Source organism: Alligator mississippiensis, chromosome 1 (assembly GCF_030867095.1).
Source record: "Alligator mississippiensis isolate rAllMis1 chromosome 1, rAllMis1, whole genome shotgun sequence".
Classification (NCBI taxonomy): Eukaryota; Metazoa; Chordata; order Crocodylia; family Alligatoridae; genus Alligator; species Alligator mississippiensis.
The window spans coordinates 15,662,777-15,682,799 of record NC_081824.1 but is presented as its reverse complement, the minus strand read 5'-3'; the positions used below and the strand labels follow the sequence as shown (position 1 = coordinate 15,682,799).

At 39.9% G+C, this 20,023-nt stretch overlaps 1 protein-coding gene across 11 annotated transcripts in view; it reads right to left on the bottom strand.

Moving 5' to 3' along the window:
- Window positions 1-20,023, bottom strand: part of ITSN2 (intersectin 2) — a 126,855-nt gene that overhangs the window by 51,430 nt on the left and 55,402 nt on the right. For all 11 annotated transcript variants that reach the window (XM_059729082.1, XM_059729078.1, XM_019481213.2 and 8 more), the window contains 12 exons: window positions 19,674-19,840; window positions 17,337-17,537; window positions 16,775-16,871; window positions 12,844-12,986; window positions 11,567-11,630; window positions 7,278-7,415; window positions 7,096-7,181; window positions 5,949-6,211; window positions 4,900-5,049; window positions 4,500-4,640; window positions 3,056-3,143; window positions 2,458-2,597 (listed from right to left, as the gene is read on the bottom strand). In XM_059729082.1, the coding sequence (XP_059585065.1) occupies window positions 2,458-2,597; window positions 3,056-3,143; window positions 4,500-4,640; window positions 4,900-5,049; window positions 5,949-6,211; window positions 7,096-7,181; window positions 7,278-7,415; window positions 11,567-11,630; window positions 12,844-12,986; window positions 16,775-16,871; window positions 17,337-17,537; window positions 19,674-19,840 (1,678 nt within the window). The remainder of the gene's footprint in view (window positions 1-2,457; window positions 2,598-3,055; window positions 3,144-4,499; window positions 4,641-4,899; window positions 5,050-5,948; window positions 6,212-7,095; window positions 7,182-7,277; window positions 7,416-11,566; window positions 11,631-12,843; window positions 12,987-16,774; window positions 16,872-17,336; window positions 17,538-19,673; window positions 19,841-20,023) is intronic.

Below are 20,023 nucleotides of genomic sequence, written 5' to 3'. Positions count from 1 at the left end.
CTGAGTATTCGTATAATAGAATTAATAAGAAAAAAAGGCAAGGTAACAAAACCTCTATTGCTCCAGGACCTCTTTCTGCAATAAATTAGAATAGGCAAATTATATTCCATATATTTCAAGTCCTATCATTGATGGGGGAACACTTTCTCCATTCATTTTAAACTGTTAAAAACTCATGTATAACAAGTATCTTCATAATACATTTTTGGGGATTTTTGGCAAAAAAAACCAACTAGTAAAAATCTATTTCAATGTTACAGAATTTTACTGTTTCAAAGTAGACTTGTCCATTAAATAATTCAGAAGATAACTTACAAGAAAAAAAGAGGGTATGAATTTTACAGTAAGCACTGGTGAAATACCATTAGCACAATCAGAATTTGACCACAGCACAGAAAAGCCAATTGTGTTAGGGGAAGGCAGTGAGAAAGCTTTTGTACTGGGTTAACCTGGTGGCTTGGCAGTATTACATTAAGACGCTACATGTGGTATCCTGGGCATTGATGCAATTGCAGGATTCTTCTGAAACCAAACCGAAGAAAGCATTGGCTATATCTAGACATGTGCAGACATTTGTTTCCCTAGGGACAACTAACAGCAGCACATCTTGTGCCATTGCTAGTTGTTCCCGGGGAACGCCCATGCCATATGCATTTTGGCGCATGGCAGGTTACCCTGGGTGGGTTAGGGATGGCTGGGGCCAACACTTGGCTGCCCCAGCAGCCTTACCTGGGGTCCTGGGGGCCTCCCAGGGCTGCAGCAGTGGTGATCCTGCTGCTTGGAGCCTGGCTGGCAGCTGGATTGTGGCTACAGTCAGCCAGGCTCTGGTTTTAAGCAGCACGTATTGCCCCCAGGTCCACCGCTCCACTTTTTTTTGGGTGGGTTTTGTTGATCCCTGGATATCCCCCTGCGATGCTCCCTTGCAGCACAGAGAACGGCTGAACGTGTGATATGTAGCATGTCTGCAGTGCCACATACTGCATGTGGCCACTGAGTTGACTCTCATTTAGGGTATGTGAGAAATGTGGGTTGGAGACAGAAAAGGGAGAACGTAAGGGGAGAGATTTGTTTATATCAAAAGCATAAAATGTTACTTTGATGGCACTAACTGAAAAGGAAAAATATACCTGGGTTAGCTGATGGATAGATTAGTCCATTTACAAACATGCTGTTATCACTATTTTTGGGGCTTGTTTTCCAAGCTTTTAATTTGAAGCCTTTAGATAGCAGACAGATTTAAAAGCAAGCAGAAAGAAAACAAGACTGTTCATTCCATTTGTGTAAGTTTATTTTCAGAATGAGATTTTCAGGTAAGAGCTAAAGAGGTATCACGTGCACAAAAGAAAAATATAAACAGAGAAAAACTATGAAATAATTAAAAGCAAAAGAGGCAAAGATTAGAAAATAACCTTAAGTAAGAGGAAGAGGTTGTTGAGACAGCTTAGCAGAGACAAAAGGCACTGAAGAACAGAATCATCCATATTCTCACACTGTAAGATAAGGCAGATAAAAAGCCAATTACATTCTTTTTAAATATACTAAAGGGAAGACCATGTTGTTGACACAGCCACTGAAAGCAGCTGGATTGCTCTCAGTAATCAACAAGCCATGCAGTAATGTGATTCCAAATGCAAGTAACTGATATTGGGTGGAGAAGAATGACTTTTTTTTTTAAAGAAGAAAATCTCAAATGTTATTAAGAGTTTCCCCTTCAGCTCTTTTCAATGGATGTAATGTGGTCCTTCCTCTGAAGAGAAATCATTCAGTTTATTCTAAAATTTGCATCAATGCCACTAGGAATACACTAGCAAATAAAGCAGAGTAATGCTACCTATATATGAAACTTGCATGCATTTTCTTAGATAGGTTAATATGCATCTAAAGCAAACAGCCTTCTGTTATACCAGCACGTTACTTTTATAGCCCTCTGCACGTATCTTCTACTTGTTACGGGAACAAGAACACTATCACCAAATCAGAATATCTCATGGGCTGTTCTGGTCTTATTTTTTAGTATCTTATTCCAGTAGAAGATAAAAAATGAGGACATTCAGTTTGCACCAGAAAAATGGTAGTACCACAACCTTATAGTTATGGAACCAGAACTTGTAAGGTGCTGAGCACCCCCAACTCTCAGTCTCTTTGAGGAGAAAAAATCAGAATGAGCGATGGAGACATCTGGAAAGGTGTGGTAGCATCACACATGCAGAGAAGTAAAAAAGATCAATATACAACTATGAGGTGTGTAATGTTTATTTTCAGATTGTGCCATTTGCTGGAAGACATTTGGTAAACAATTGGATAGCTTTAAGATGGGACAGACTTTCACAAATGGAACTACATCATGAGATAGAAAATGCAAGTTTGGTAGGGCCACCAAACTTTTATGACTGGACAGAGAAGAAAACACAGTTTACAATCATAGGACAGTATGTTCACAGAATGAATGTACTGTACCTTAAGGTGACTGTTAAATGTATCCATTTCTGAGAGTTTGGAAGCAGTTTCCTTTTCTAGGGCATCTAGCTGTTCCCGAAGTCTTTGGCACAATTCTTCCTTTTCTAAGGATTTCTTGTATACAGAACTGATTCCTGGACCTGAAAATAAAAGAACATGTAGTTTTACATTGGCTTGAATTTTTAATTACCGTTTCTATTTCTTTTTAGTACATGTGAACTCCCAGTTTACAATCTGTTTTTTTATACTGCCTTTTTTTTTCCAAATACAGCTCACTGTACAACAGGACCCTGGTCTCCATTTACAGGTGTTAGGCACTCAAAATCCACATAACACGGTTGATGTTAGGTCTTTATATAGAATTAGTTTGACTTAGATGCAAATGCCTGAAGGCAGACTGTAATGTGGTTTGCAACTCATTTTCCAGTATAAAACTGGTGTAAATCCTGTCATTTAAATGATGTTACTCAAAAGTTTACGCTACTGTAAGTAAAAGGAAAACTGGGTAGTAAAAGTATCTGTAGCCAGTATCTGTTACATTTCAAGTATAGAAAGCTGGCATATAGATCAAAGAAAGAATTTATTTGAACATGCTTACTATTAGAGTTGTCCAGCTGCACGTTTTTAATTCTCTCATTTAACAACTGTTTTTCAGGAACTAAATGGATTAGCTTATTCTGATATTCCTGCAAATATAAGAGAGGTACAATAGATTTTTAAGACTGGTTAATATTTGTGTACATACTAACAAGCACTAAGGAAAGAATTTTCAACATTTTAACTTGAGTGCTTTGGTGCATTTTTTCCCCTGTAATGGATCATATTTTATGATCCCCAAGTATATACTATGAAAAGGACACACAAATATTAAGCACAGAGGAAATGAACAAGAGTAGAGCACACCAGCATAACATTTGTACATATGGCAGAATACGAATTTCAAAGAGAAATCTAAATGCTTTTTTGAAACAAGCCATCAATTAAGTAATAGTTTTTCAGTATCTGATAAATAAGACTGAAGTAAAATACTATTCACACATAATCCACAAACCTAGTGACATGTTATTCATTAGTTTAACACATGACATTTTTAATTCCTGAAATCACAAATCAATTGTGACATCTTACACACACTAGAAATTTGCACGGTGATAAATGACCAGTCACTTGTTTAGCTCACCAATGTCTAGTCCAAACATAGAGTAGGAAATCTACAAGTCACAGCGAGGCATCTTTGCCTGGAACAAGACTCCTAAATCACAGATACTTTTGAAAATGTTGCCCAGATAGACAGAAGCGTGAGTCCTGACATAAAAGCCTACATTCCTTTTAAAATACACAAACCTAATTTTATTTTTCAGGAAGTGTTATGAAATTAGGCAAAAACATTTGAAACTCTTTTCAGGTGAAAAGTCAAGTCTCTATATTTTTAAAAGTAAACAGCCTCTAAACTTCCATAAATTATATTAATTCAATAAATATTTGCTGAACTACACAGACTAATTGTTGTAATAAATGAAAAACCATCAGTTGATGCATCATCTATATAAGCTCCATCACCCTGCTTCGTTCAAAGTTCCAGAAAGAACTGAGATACCGTAGAAAAAACACTTCACAACTCATGTGTCTTCACTGGAATGGTATCAGTAAGGATAATCCCTTTAGGCATTTTACTTGGTTTTGGAAGGATGTAGAAAACAGGCAAACATTTTGTAGTATCCCCCAAAATAACTTCCTACCTGGGCTCTGTAAAACTAATACATGTTACTGGAACTATAGTCAAAACTTTACTTCTAACCAGGAAAAGTTATTGCCAATTGATCAGGACTACACAGTTCTCTTCCCAACTTCTTAAAAAATAAAATCAGCACTGTCCAACCTTATTCTACTGGCCATTTCTGCTTTCTGTCTTCTCTGCACATCATCTATTAAATTAATTGACATTACCATACTAGTCTCTCTTATGCTGCCTTTCTTTATAACTGCTGAAGAGGTGTGAAAGGAGAAGTAGAGAACACTAGGGTTAGCCTGACATTACATACCTGAAGTTGTTGTTGCAGCTGTTTGATTTCCATAATTCCCAAGTCATATTTCTTATCTAGAGCTTCTAGCTCACTTTTCCGAATTTGTTTTCTGCTTTGAACATCCTGCAGTCTGCCTGAGATCTGCTGATGCTTGTCAGTCTGTAGATAAACAGATTAAACCATGTGTAGTAAACAATTTAGCAAGTGCATCACTAAAACTTCTGTGAAAAGATCAGTTCAGCCAAAATGTAATTAAGAACAATTCTGAAATAACCCCCAAAATTAGACAATAAAACAACCCCACCAAAATCAACTTTCCATAGCTCATTCAAACAAATGAGCATGTAATTAATATGTATTTGTATAATACATAATTTGCTCTTTCATATAAACGTAATGAGCATGACAAATGCCTCACCAGGGCTTCTAACTCAAGATTAAGGCTCTTCTTCCTAGCAGTTAACTTGACAATTTCTTCTTGTTCCCGATTTCGTTGATTAAGAAGATCTTGGCGCCGAATTCTCTCCCATTCTAGTCGCCGCTGGCGCTCAAGTTCCTGTTTTGCTGCCTAAGATAAATTATATCATCATAAACCTACAATATTCTTTAGCAACTCTAAAGCCAAGTAGAAGTGTGATAGTACTGATTATAAATATTTACATTACACACATTACATACGTGTTCTTAGCTACATAAAGAGTTGGAAACATTATTTCCAGTATAATCAAGAAAAGTAATAGGAAGTCTGTAGCTTTTTGAAAAACCAGAGTAGTGAAGCTTTACCGAATGTCAACCAGCCCTAGATCCCAGATTCGGCCTGAAGGGTACTATTCAGGAGGCACTTTACCGGACTGGCCACAGACTGCTTGCACATTAAAAAAATCCCCTATACGCTTCACCAGAAGCAGCAGTGCGTTACTTTGACTTGGCTCCACAGAATCTCTATAGATCAGGCACTTTAGAAGGGCTTTTTGGCACTTTTATCTAAAGCTGATTCAATCAGCTATTAGATAAAAATCGCCAAAAAAGCCCCACTAAAGTGCCTGATCAATACAGACACTGCAGAGCTGGGTCAAACTAATGTGTGCTGCCTCTTCTGTGCATGTGCTGGACTTGGTGTGGGAGCACATGCAGTTTAAGGTAAAGCACTGGGTTTTTGTTTTTAATGTCTGCAAGTACTCAGAGTGAATACATTTTAATTGAAACTATGGAGAAACTTACTTAAACCATATTTGTCCTAGGATCAACAGGCAAAATAATACCAATTTCAAGCTTCAGTTCAGAGTAGTTTTGGGGTTTCTAACTACTTAGACCAACCTGCTACAGTTAGAAGTAATGGAAGTTCAAACACACCCAAAATTACACATCCCCAAATGGACACGGGAATAGCTTGATCAGTGGGTTCACTGAGTGGATGTACAGACTTCTTAAACAACAGTTAAAAATAAATGTAATTAAGCAGACAACCTCCCGCCTTTCTATTTCTTTCCTCCTCTCTTCCTCCCTCTGTCTTTCCAGCTCTCGTTGTTTCTCCAACTGCCTTTCCAGTTCAAGCTGCTTTTTTCGCTCCTGTTCTTGCCGTTCCCTCTCTCTTCGTTCCTGCTCTTCTCTTTCTTTCTGGGCCTTACGCTCTGCCTCTCTCTGCTGCTGTTCCAGCAGGACCTGACGGCGTTTTTCCAGTTCCATGTTTCCTCTCTCATAGTTTGCTTTCCTCTTGTCCTCAAATGTAACTAAAACACAGGAAGGCAGTTAGCATTCTTTCACACAAAATGTCATCTTCAAGCAGGCTCCTCCGTTACATGACTAATGCCTAGAAAACTATCTTACTAGTTATCTCAGGTCACTGTCTCACAGATATTTTAAACACCTTGAATGGTGTAGAGCTAAAATATTTTTTTCTTTTCTTTTCGAGTACTGATATTCACTTAAGTTTTTAGAATCCTGCCAGAGGCAAAATTTAATTTTTATGGTCAGCCCAAAGTCATTTTTTTCTTTGGTATTTTACCTTTTCACAAAAAACAAAAACAAAAAAAAGGACAAAAACAAAAAACCCATCACTGGCTGAACAAGGTCTGTTTGATTATTAAAAATGTTTTTGGTTTTTTTTTTACCAGATCACAATTTAACACCAAGAGATAAATAACTTTAGTTGTGCAGAATATATAAAGACAATATTTAGAAGCTGAGGGATGGCTGATTTCTTGGTTTATAACATATGAAAGGAAAGCACATAAGTTACAAAGCTCATCATTTTTTAGATGTATTTTTAAAATTTTCACTACAAGATGCAGGCAAAGGCCAGCAGGAAACAGACAGGAGTAGAGTTTAATATTGTAGGACCAAGCAAGCTATGTTCAAGTGCTTGCAGGCTCAAAATCTTGCAGTAGTTGAAAAAGTACTGCTTACCCTACATTCAAAATGTTTTCTTAATTGTACATAACTGACAGCAGGATCTACACAATCTTCCCTCTCTATGGTGAAAGGTACATTACCCCAGAAATACAGATGTTAGATACCCCCGGGTTCCCTCATCCCATTTTAGTTTCTAAAAGTTTTAGTAGAGTTCAAAGTACAGTTTTGTAGGCTAACACACAGCTCAAAACCTCATTCTTACCTGGCTGTTTTTTCTGGGGCTCTTCTTCTTGTGGTTGCTGGTAAGATTGCAGTGCTCCATTAATATTTTCAGCATACTTTCCACCTCTATAAAGATACATTTTTGTTGGGAGGTTAAAAGTTCATCAATATTTGTAGCCTTTGCATCAGATTTGTCATGTGACACTGCCTTTGGCAATTTACCTGAAAGAAGGAGGTACCAATTCAGGGGGAAGTGTCAGTGGCAGAGGTTTTCCAGCTCTGGCCATATCAGTAAGATGCATGGCTAACACAAATTCATCAGCCTTCAGCTGTCCATCACCATCAATATCAGCAAGTGTCCTGAGTAAAGTATAAGAGCAATGACATCAGCGGAAGTGAAGCTAAATGATTACTTGGAAGGGATAGCTTAAATTATTGCAGAACAATTTCTTAAAGGATTGTTTTATGGAATAAACTGGTAAAAAATCCTCCTTTTAATAAATCAGTGGCAGATGAAAGACAATTTTATTGTGCTATGTTACAGTTTTACTACAGGCCTTGCCTTTATACAGCTTGTTTCAAGAAACAGTAAAAGCAGAAGTGGGAAATGAGGACAAGAAAGAGGTACCTGACTTCCCTCAGGGTGACATGACAAACGAACAGCAGACCTGGGAACAGAAGACAGCCCTATATACAACCCACTCTTCTGAAGTTCACAGTATCTCTTGATTTATTACCTCTCAGTTCTTTTCTCAGGATTTCAGCATCACTTAAATTTAGATTCTCAACCTCCTAAAGGAACCTAAATGTAAAGGTCTTTTCTCTAGGACAGCAGTTCGTCTGATAACACTGTTTCAGAGCTCCTTGAAGCAGGCAGGTAAAGAGGATCAAGCACTTCCTGAACTTGTTCATATGGGGAGGCAGGGTAGATACTTGTCTTACTTCTCTAATCCCACACAAAATACTTTGCAAGGGCAAAAGGTAAGGAACAGGTGCTTCCAGAGATGTGAGCAAAGGAACTGGAGCATCCATTAAAAGGAAAACGTCTGATCTAGATACACAGATCTTGTTGCAAGACTAAGTCACGGAAGTACTTGCCACTGTAGTGCTCTTCCTCACCAATAAGTCTGACCAGAAAATAATAAGAGAAAAGATTTCTAGTCAAAACTACAGTTAATCAAAGTGTTTTTTTCTCCTGTTTATTGTCTGACACTACTTCTGAATCATGTTAAAATGACACTACATATCAAAGCAAAGTACTGATAATTGCCAACTTTGGAGTAGAGAGGTGGTTAACTGTACAAATTTGAAGTCAGGGAGAAGGTAGGGCAGGGTGCCACCTTAAAGGCTAGTTAGCTTAGAGATGCATGAACTTTTGTAGGCAATAACCTACATTATTAGATGCTGTGCACACTCTGGTGATACAGACTGTGATATGGACCATCAGTATTGTGAAAGTACACAAACCATCTTGCATCCAACCAAGGCTATTCAAACTTTGAGCCTGGACATGCAGGAGGATGCAGTCATTGTGCATCTGCTTATTCCGTCACTACCTTGAACAGGTGCACAGAACCGCAAGTCTTGATTCTGACCCTACAATGTACCACCTAACAGCAGAGACAACAGGGTAAAATTGTAATTTGCTGCTCCTATGAGCCAGTAGTAAACAACTATTCTTGGGACAAAAGGAGGGGGGAGATCTGTGACTCAAGAGGGTTGTCTGCAGAGGGTTGTGGATTCCCCTGGGATGGTAAAGTTTACAACTCACTCCGAGTCGTGCAGCAAGGCGGTAGCCCTAGACTTCAAGAGGGCCAACCTCAACGAGTTGAGATTGGTGGGAGAGGCGCTGGGGTTCTCAAGGGCAGGGGAACTCAGTGCCCAAGATGAGTGGTCATTTCTTAAGGAGATGATACTCAGGGCACAAGGGGTGACGATCCCAACAAGAAGCAAGGGGGGCAAGACTGCCCAAAAGCCCCCCTGGCTCACCAAGGATGTCCGGGAATGCCTGGTTCCCAGAAAGGCGGCGTACACCCGGTGGAAGGGGGTGGCGATCTCCAAAGAGGAGTATACCTCCACTGCTTGGGCCTGTAGGGGGGCTGTTAGGAAAGCTAAGACGGACATAGAGCTAGGACTAGCGTCCAAGATCAAAGATAATAAAAAGTCCTTTTTCAAATATATCGGGAGGATGAAGAAGGCGCTGGGAAATGTGGGGCCCCTGCAAGATACGCTGGGCAATCTGGTGGTTGTGCCAGAGGAGAAGGCATACCTCTTTAATGAATTCTTCACCTCCGTTTTCTTGGGCAGGGACCGGGACTCCCCCACCGTGATTCAAGATGGACTTGAGGGGAACGCCTCAAGACCTAAGCTTGAGGAGGACTGGGTTAGAGTGCTTCTGGAGGGGCTGGACATGTTCAAATCAGCAGGTCCAGATGCTCTCCACCCCAGGGTGTTGAGGGAGCTAGCAGGGGTCATTGCAGGGCCCTTGGCACGGCTTTACGAGCGCTCGTGGTGCTCGGGCCAGGTGCCAGATGATTGGAAGATAGCCAATGTGGTCCCCATCTTTAAAAAAGGGAGGAGGGAGGACCCGGGCAACTATAGGCCCGTCAGTCTTACCTCAATCCTGGGGAAACTCTTTGAGAAGATTATCAAGGAGCACATCTGTGATGGGCCAGCATCGGGGATGATGCTCAAGGGCAACCAGCACCATTTCATTAGGGGCAGGTCATGTCAGACCAACCTGATTGCCTTTTACGATCAGGTCACAAAAGCATTGGATGCAGGTGTCGCTGTGGATGTAGTCTTTCTGGACTTCAGCAAGGCCTTTGACACTGTATCCCACCCCATCCTCATTAAAAAACTAGGCGACTGTGGCATCGATGCCTACACGGTCAGATGGATTGCGAATTGGCTGAAGGGTTGTACTCAGAGGGTGGTGGTGGACAGGTCATATTCGACCTGGGGGGGGAAGTGGGCAGCGGAGTGCCCCAGGGCTCGGTCCTTGGGCCTGCGCTGTTCAAGTTCTTTATCAGTGATTTGGACGACGGGGTGAGAAGCAACCTGTTCAAATTTACTGATGATACCAAAATTTGGGGTGAGGTGGGCATGTTAGCAGGGAGGGAAAGACTGCAGCAAGACCTGTATAGGTTGCAAGGGTGGGCTAACAAAAACACGATGTGTTTCAATACTGACAAGTGCAGGGTGCTGCACTTGGGCAGTAGTAATCAGCAGCACACTAATAAGATGGGAAACTCCCTTCTTGAGAGCATGGAGGCAGAAAGGGATCTTGGAGTCATCATTGACTCCAAGATGAACATGGGCCGACAATGCAAGGTCATGGTCAGCAGGGCTAACCGGATCTTATCGTGTATCCACAGGTGCATCTCAAGTAGGGCCAAGGAGGTGATCCTCCCCCTCTACACGACACTGGTCAGGCCACAGCTGGAGTACTGCATCCAGTTCTGGGCACCCCACTTCTAGAGGGATGTGGACAACATTGACAGGGTCCAGAGGAAGGTCACCCGCATGATCTGGGGACAGCAGGGCAGACCCTACAAGTAGAGGCTACGGGACTTGAACCTGTTCAGCCTTCGCAAGAGAAGGCTGAGGGGGGACCTTGTGACCGTCTACAAACTCACTAGGGGAGACCAGAAGGGTTTGAGGGAGACCTTGTTTCCCCCAGCACCCCCTGGGATAACAAGGAATAACGGCCACAAGTTGTTGGAGAGCAAGTTTAGATTAGACATCCGTAAGAACTACTTCACAGTTAGGGCAGCTAGGATCTGGAACCAACTTCCAAGGGAAGTGGTGCTAGCTCCTACCCTGGGGGTCTTTAAGAAGCGGCTTGATGCCTACCTGACTAGGGTCATTTGAGCCCGGTTTTCTTCCTGCCCAGGCAGGGAGTCGGACCTGAAGATCTACAAGGTCCCTTCCGACCCGACTTCTATGATAAGGCAAAACCTAGAAGTTCCAAGACTCATTATCCAAGTCTTCAGAAGACTGCAATTATTTCTACCACCATAGCAAGGACGACTGTTAATCAAAGTGCAGCGTACAGCTATTAGCACACAGAAACTAATAAACTGAAGGACCACTGATTAAAACGTATCAAGTCTTTCCCGTCCAACTCCCAACTGAAATCAACAAGCTTTGTAAATTTTGGCAGAAATTTGATTTTGAACTTCTACTAAAACTTCTTGCTTTTAACAGAACCCATTGTGTTAAAGAAACAAACCCTCCAGGTTTTACAACTCACTTCACTGAACTTGAAATGAATATGTTAAATTTACAGTCTGATGTGAGAGAAATGCAAAATAGCAACGAAGTGAAAAATAAAGTGGACTTTTCAAACACTGTAGCTTTAATAAACAGAAAATTAGCAAAACTGTGAAACAGGTTGTTAATTTTTCATTAATGTTTAAATTGTACTTACCTCGTTAACATTCCTTGTTAAAGAACAGATTACATTCATCATACACTATATCTCTTACTAGCTGGTGAATTAAACTTACCAAATTGTAGCCAGCTGAGTCTGGGAAAGATTAGACTGAAGAAGGGCATTTTTTGCTTGGAAACCTAAGTGAGGGTAGGAAAATTCTTAATAAATTGTAATAAAACATTTATTTAGACAAAAAGATGGATACTAAAATTGTGTGCATTGTAACCTGGGGCAAGCACAGGTTAATTCTTAAATTTTACTTGACCCATTTGTGCTGTTAACATTACCAGTTTCAACTTCTGTCCTCTTTTAAACCTGAAAATACCAGTCTCTCTTTATACATAAAGAAATATTATTGGAGCTCTTGGGATTACCTGTTCTCACTGTGCTAATCCCAGGACAGGAGACCTGGGGTGAATATAAATGTTTATAACAACCTTCACAGCTGTACGTTGAATATAACTGGTTGTCAGCCCACAGTCTGAGCTGTAAGCATGGGGCCACTGGCATTTCCCAGCAGCCAGAAATACATGGCTTGCTGGGCATGTTCCCAAGCCCTTCAGCCTTGGGTTCTACTATTATCAACTGGCTCCAAATCAGGAGAAAAAAAGAGAGAGAGCGCATCTCATTCTTCAATTTCAACATCCCTTACAGAAGTGGTGAAAATGCTCCCATTTTATAGACTAAGAAACTGTCTACAAATGAGAAGGGAAATGGATTTGCTCTATATAATGAAAGTCAATCGGTAGACTGGAGCAGACAACAAACCTTTCCTAGTCTCCTGCCTAAGACGTTTATAGAAATCCATGCTTGCTTAGTGACTATGTATGGCATTTTTCAAAATCAATTATTTAGAAACAAAATATCTCACTGAAAAATCACTGGAGCTTGTGATCCCAAAGCATACAGGGACTTTTGAAAAATTCCTACCTTAATTCCTGTGGGGAAATAGTATGTTTCTTGCACTGCTCGTTTTGTCTAAGTGGAAAAACACCCCTAAAAGGTATATAACAGAGCAATTTCTATAGCTTGTACATAGTACAGTAATACAGAGTGCCTGTATACATCAGTGCACAGTGAAAAAAGGATACTGCAGATGGCCTTTATTTTATTCACTTGTGTATGAGCTTATATAGCGTATATTCACCCCATTAGTATCAGGCTAGATTGAGAAGAGAGAATGAAGAGCAATTCAGCCATTCCCCATTATTTAACGTATGTGACCTGTTGGTCAATGTTATATTTAACACTGTGAGCCCCAGAACATACAGCTACATTGTAAAAACTTCCATTGGCCTATATTTCTAACAATTAGGAAGCTCTTTTTCCTAGCTCAAATGTTATACTGACCTGATAGATATCCACTCATGCCCTTATCAAGACTGTTAAATTTTTGTCTGTATTTTAATCTGGAGGCCTGAGGAACAGCCCAGTCTGAGGATCCAGTCTTGGGTGAATTCCCAGTTAGTGAAGTAGTAGAGGAAGAATTTGAACTGCAAATGTTTAAAAGAAAAAACAAATCTTCTAAATTATAAAGGTTTCCTGCACAGACCCTAGATTATATGCTATTTATCCTATTACAGAGCTATTTTTCTCTTTTATATATCATGCAGTCCTTAGCATAACATGATGCTGATCCTGCCTCAGGATGCTACTGTAATATAAACATTATTTGATAATTTAGATGTATACCCCAACCTATCAAAGGGCTTATAATGCCTTAATTACACAATGTTTTCAAGCCTGCTATGAAATTAGGAACACAGGGCTAAAAGGGACAGGATGGGTTATCAACTCCAGTCTTCTGCTATCACAGACAACTATATTATATAATTCCCACCATATTCCAATCATGCTTCAACTTAACAGTAATTTTTTTGCCCCCACTGCTACTACTGGTAAATTGTTTCAGCAGCAAATTGCTCTGATGATTAGAAACCTTCTTCTCATTATTCATAGCTTGTTTGCATCTTTTTGTTTTTGTGCCAACACTGTCCTTTAAATAGCAGTGCCCCTCTGTGTTTCCTCGGCTGATATATTTGAAAGAGCATTTAGACACCTTCTCAGTCACTGTTTAACTTGGGTAAACAAGCCAAACTCTTCAGGTCTGCTTTGTAAGATTGGTTCTTTACACCCCTAATCATCTGAGTAGACCCTTTCTGCACGTCTTTGATTCCATCTTTTGTGAATATACGTGTACATAGCTGTGCATACCTTTCTTGATGAAAAAGGGGAACTAAGTTTATATTAAATACAGCACCATGATTTTTTAGAGCGCTTCAGTGATAAATACAACAGAAAAAAAAGTTTTACTGATAGTACTGAAAAATAATGTGCCAGAGAACTGAAAATCTGAGAAAAGCATGACAAAATGACATATCTAGTACGTTCAGAAAGAATGAGACAATACATCACAATGCTTTTTAAAGCCTGTGGAATGACCTTGAGGCCTAAGGAGAAAGTCTGAGAAGCAACTTTTAAAAAGAACATAAAAACTTGGTTTTTAGATTATATTTAGACCTGAGGAAGGACATTGGATGCCTGAACGCTTGTTCAACATCTCTCCCAGCTATACAGTTGGTCCAATAAACAATATCACTAAAAAGCCTTGCATCTAAAAATCAAACATTCATGTAGAAAACACCCAACCAACCAACCAGCTCACCCCCCCAAATATCTAGAGCTTCTATAATCACTGTTCCTCCCAATACCCCAAAACAAAAGGCCTCTTTTATACCATTTAGCTCAGATTCTGTGCTGCTCTTACAATATATGATGTCAATATATGATTTCACTGACTACATAGTACAAACCTGCTGACTACACAGGGAACTTTAGTGAAAAATACTAATCCAGAGCAAAAAAGCAAACTTCCATTTGAAAACTTTTGCCATTTCTGCTGATAGACCACATCACCAACTCAGTCAGAAACTTCTTTTAAAAGCCAAATTGCTTTTTATACAATTACTTTTAACATGTGAAGCCAATCAAACTGTTAGGAGCAACCTAGCCTTTCTTCAGCATAAACTTGCTTCAAGATGCTGCTCTGTAGGAGTGTCTACATGTTCATTAATGCACTGTAATTACGGCGCATTAAGTTTAGTACCTGTAGTTACAGGTATTAAAGTTAACAAGCTGTAATCGGTGCACCTGCACAGTTGCACCGGTGCACGCTTTTTCATGATACTAATGAGCAGTAGACTAATTCTACTGCACGTTAGCACAGTTTTTGCTGGCCATGCTAATGCACAGTAGAATTAGTCTACTGTGCCTTTAGCATCTAATGTAGATGCATCCAATATCATGGTAAGTTTACTCTGTAGACGGGGACTTAGTTTCTTCTTCTCCCAAGATTTCCAGTCATTTAGTTCTCTGGAATATGCATTCTAGAAACTGGTCATAACCAGTCGAGTTGGTTACTGTTCAACCAGGGATGGCCTACCTTTCTAAAACACAGCAGTACCAGAAAAGTTGCCATTTTCTTTACATTCTCCAAGGATGTTTGCGTTCTACTCCCTAACACAGAAGTCATTTGGACCCATTGTTATTCTTGCTTGGCTTGCTTAAACCTTATGGTATCAATAGGTTCACAAATTAATCTCTTCGCTAGTTTTTAACACTGGTATAGTAACACATTTCATCCTATAATAGCACATCAGACTGCTTGTTTTTCTTATACCCACATCAGTATGGATTTTTGTTCAATGGTTATATAGAACTACATATATCGCTACCTAGACCAATCTACCACTACCCAGACCACATTGTATTTCCTTCCATGCATCTGAAACTAAAATTACAACATGCACTTTATACACAATTCTTACTTAAGTTCCATTATTCGTGAAATTCTCTTAGATACAGATTTACAATGGCTATTCAGTTAGACAAGTTCTACAAACATACTTCTATCTAATCGGCATGAATGAACACACTGCTGCAATGACATGGAACTAAGACAGGAGTTTGATGTGTAATTTCTATAGAATTATTCAAACTGGCTTGCTGCACCCTAAATGCTACTTACGGCTGCCTATACACATGCTTAGAGGTAGAGAGAGCTGTTTTAATTGGAGTGGTTCCCGGACAGCTGCTCTAATAAAAACAGCTTACAGTCATGTGTATTAAGGCCCCTCCCAACCCCCACATTTTAAAATGGCCATGGGGTGCTTTAACTAAAGCTCATTCAACAAGGTTTAGTTAAAGTGCCCCCAGAGCCATTTTAAAAAGTGGAGGGCTTCATACGTGTGACAGTGAGGCGATGCTGAAGCATTCTAATTAGAACGCGGCACAGACTCAATTAATCGAGTGTGTTCTGATGTGTAATAATTGGAATATGAATGAGCATATCTACAGGCAGCGTAAGTGCCTATATCTAATACTTGACTCCCTTTAAAACTGCAAGAATCTCAGGGCAGCTATGCTTCAGAGCATGCATCTGCTCAGATACAACCCAGAACGTACACCTTGGCAACTGACTCTCCCCTAACCTTTGGACTGATTCATATCTGGGTCCAGGGTAGTTAACTACAATTTAGAACCCTAGAAAGGGCCACATTAATATGCAGACAAAAGCCATGACCAACTTGTACCAAAAAACCACTGAATTCACCTCCGTGCCACTGCCATTGGTAAAACCACTGTCCACCATTTGGCTAAAAGTATAGTAGTTAAAGTATTTGTGCAGGATATGGGCTCCTCTTTCCAGCCATCCTTCACCCTCTTCCATCTCCCAGGAGATCAGTATGGCTGGTAGGGCATTGAATAAGGTAAGTGAGAGCATTCAGTTGAACTGGACAAACAAGAAAGCAAGAGTAATGGAGCTAGGAGGAAAGCAAGAACTACTCCCCATTCTCTGTAGAGGGTTCCTTGCTGCCTAAACCTAAATGTTCAATGCTTAAACAGATAATTTCAAATCACTCTCTCAGGGCACATGGTCAGAAGTTAGGTGTTGTCTGAAGACTATTTGGTCTGTGGCTTCTATCACCTCTTTGTATGCTTTGCCTGTTTATTTTCTGTACATCCCATTCTTTTTGGCTTGAGTTCTTTGTCCTATTTAGAACTCTCCTACAACATTTGTTGACAATGTTATTAACTGTGTGTATCCAAACACTATCTTCTTTAAACTCTGAATGTATCTCCTTAAACTCTATCAATGTTTAGAAATGCAACACTTTTATATGCTCTCTGAAGCTGAGACGATGCATTCATTGTACTTTTCAAAACTGCATTTGTTGCTGAAGTCTAGGACACAGCAAATTGGGAATCTTAAGTTTCATACCTGCTAGATCCTAAATCGATCAGAGACTGTGCCTTTTGAATGTTAGTACCACCAAACCCTCCTGTCATGGGACTTAAGGAGCCAGTATGAGGCAATGCTGAAACAGAAAATAAAATAACATGGATACAAGCTAATGGCTACTTTGTAGTGAAGGCCCTAGATTTTGCTAGCAGCAAGACAGCTAAGCAATGTCGATTTTTTCCAGGTGATAATTGGTGTAAATAATGAAGTAGAATACATAAAAAAACCCTAAATATTAGCTGTAAAGGAATATTGACATTCATGTGCTCTGCATTATACCCTACTGTCAACAGTCTGAAGGTGATTACAGATTATTTCAGTAACAAACTCATGACTTTCTTTGTGTGTTCAAATGTATGGACAGGAAGTTGAGCAGGCCACACCAGTTACAACTGGCCTTATAGAATAAACTAGAAATTTACATACAATACAGATTCTTTCTGCATACAGATAAGATCTCTTATTGCCAATCTAAAAATAATTTAAACTAAGACTTAGATTCATGTGTCCAAAACAGAGTAACTCATTGTACTGTACTTACTTGAAGAGAAAGGCAGAGATAAAGGCTGAAGGAGACCAGATGTACCATTTGGCAATGATGATGTACTGACAGAAGGCACCAGGGGAGCAGAGATAACCAAAGGAGGAACTGAAGTCACCGAGGCCAGGGATGACATGGGAGCTAAAGGTGCAACTGTAGGCACAGATGTTGGGATGGACAAGTTTGGCATACTACCCATTCCTAAAGCACAAATTAAATAATTAACTTAAATAATTCAACATTTAATTTTGTAGCACAGAAATAGTATAGGGGTTTACACAGCCATTGCTTCCCCATATCGCTCCGTCAAAGACAAGTGTCGTGAACAGAGCTCTATGCCCCAGATTTCAGCAGCAGGTCCTGTCCCTGCTGTCTCCACCCCTATTGAGTCCTTTTACCAGCCCTGCAGACCATGCAACATGGTGCCATATCTTTGACACCCCTGGTCTAAACTATTCATACATATTCAGTTATAAAATCTAATTTCTCTCTTCATTTTGGACACATAATTTGCATGTTCTAGCCAGGAATGCAGAAAAAAGAACAAATGATGAAATAAATAGTACGATTTAAACATGTTTCTACCTGGTTTCCACCAACAGCCAGTTTAAAACTATTTCTCCATAAGCTTTTCATAAGTGTAGCCTCTAAGGGACATTAAATAATGGAACTAAAGTTATGACAATTTATATATAAAAGAGATGACAGCTTCTGCAAGACTAAATATTGCTTATCCCGAACCCCACCACTCATGACTGGTACCATGTGTTCTTGTCATGAGTTCTGAGACTGTCCAAAAGTGTACATGCAGATGAGAGGAACTGTAACTCTTGGCAGAAGTGATATCTTTTATTAGACCACGTAGGATGACTGCCAAGAGACACTGGAAATATCTGAAGCCCCTGGTAGGGGTGGAGGATATTTGCCGGTTGTAGGGAGACTTATTGTTCTGGACTGACTCATGGATTTGGACTTGATTTGGCTGGGCACATGAGAAATTTATTTAAAAAAGAAAGAGAAAAGGTAAATTCCAATTAGTATGTTTGCTCGATATTGACGGAGTGTTTTACAAACATGCTCCATTTGGGCTGCATTCAATCAACTTCAAAGTTGTTTTTCATTACTGAGCACAGTTTAATGATAGGCAATGTATTTAATGAAGGAGGTTTTCTTATATGCGAATAAAAAACATGGGGTCTGGGGCTTTTTTCCCCATACTGATTATGGGGGGGGGGGGGACGACACAACTTGTCTTATATTCGAGTAAATATAGTAATTAAGATCTCTTGTGGAAAAAGCGTGTGCGCGCGTGTGTGTGACAGATGCATACCAATATGTGTACAAGATGCACTCTAGTCAAAGTTATTTAACATACTATTTTATAAACATCTCATGAAATACCGGATCACGTGCACATGGAATGCCTAACAGTAAAGACAGGAAAAAAAACCAAGCAATAGAAATGATTAACTTAAATCAGGGCTATCAAACTGGTGGCCTGCAAGAGTTAATTTGCAGTCCTCATGCTCACTCCCAGACATCGCTTCCCCCACTGACTCAGCTGCATGGTTTCTGGTCTCCCCTTAATTCTGGCTTTTTCTTCCAGCCTCCAACCCAGAGGGTGGTGTGGCAGAGCACAGCACAGCCTGCAGCACTGGGGGAGCCTGCAGCCTGGGGAGTCCATGTGGCATGGTGCAGCAAGGGAGCATGCAGCTAAGGAGCTGAAGGTGAAGCCATGCGCAAGGTGAAGAGAGAAAGTGCATGTTCAGCGCAGGGTGCCAGTGGCTCATGCTGGTGTAGCTCATACAGTGTGGGGCCCCCAGCTGCTTAGAAGTTGGACAGCTTTTTTTTTTTAACTACCGGTTTCAGTCTGGAGACCTGCAAAATGTTTCAAATTAACTCTCTCAAGAGAGATTTTATGTACTGCAGTTTTCTACTCATTTAAAATTATCATTTGGTTAGCGTCTTGAAGAGAGAAGAATAAGATCTCCAAGTCAACAGAACAGACCACAAACTATATGCCAATGGTGAGAATAGTTTTCATGCATCTCACAAACCATTCTTACTTAAATTTAGTAAGATGCTTCTTTATGAACACTACAATGCAGGCATCTAATGAAAACACAATGAACGAAAATATCCAAAGCTTCAAAACTTTGGGGAAAAAAAATCTTTGCAAAAAGCCTTTGAATCAGAATATCCTTTATGCAATTGCTGGCTCTTTAAACAATTGGTCCACAATACAATAACCCTATTTACTCATTTGTCTATATCAAAAAAGCCAATTTGGGCAAATTACTCTTAAAACCAGTAAGCATATTAAATATTCATATGTACCAAAGCGAGCAGAAATTAATGGAGAGAATACTACTGGAGGCTGTTTCATGATAGGAGGGAGGACCATTGGGAGGTGCTGTCCTTGTAATTTTAGTTTGATTAGTTTCATGGCTATGGAGAATTCCTGTTGATCCATCTTCCCATCCTTGTTCAGGTCTGACAGAGCCCTTGAAAAAGACAGTGAAAGAAACATCAGCTTAAACTTTTTCACTAAAAGGTAGTGTTTCCATAATTTCACTGATTGTTTTGTTATTCTATTACAGAAAATAGATACTGGAAGGCACACCTAATCCTTTCCTTACATGAATGTCTTTTGTCTGAGCTTCTTTTAGTAGCTATCTTTTTGACAA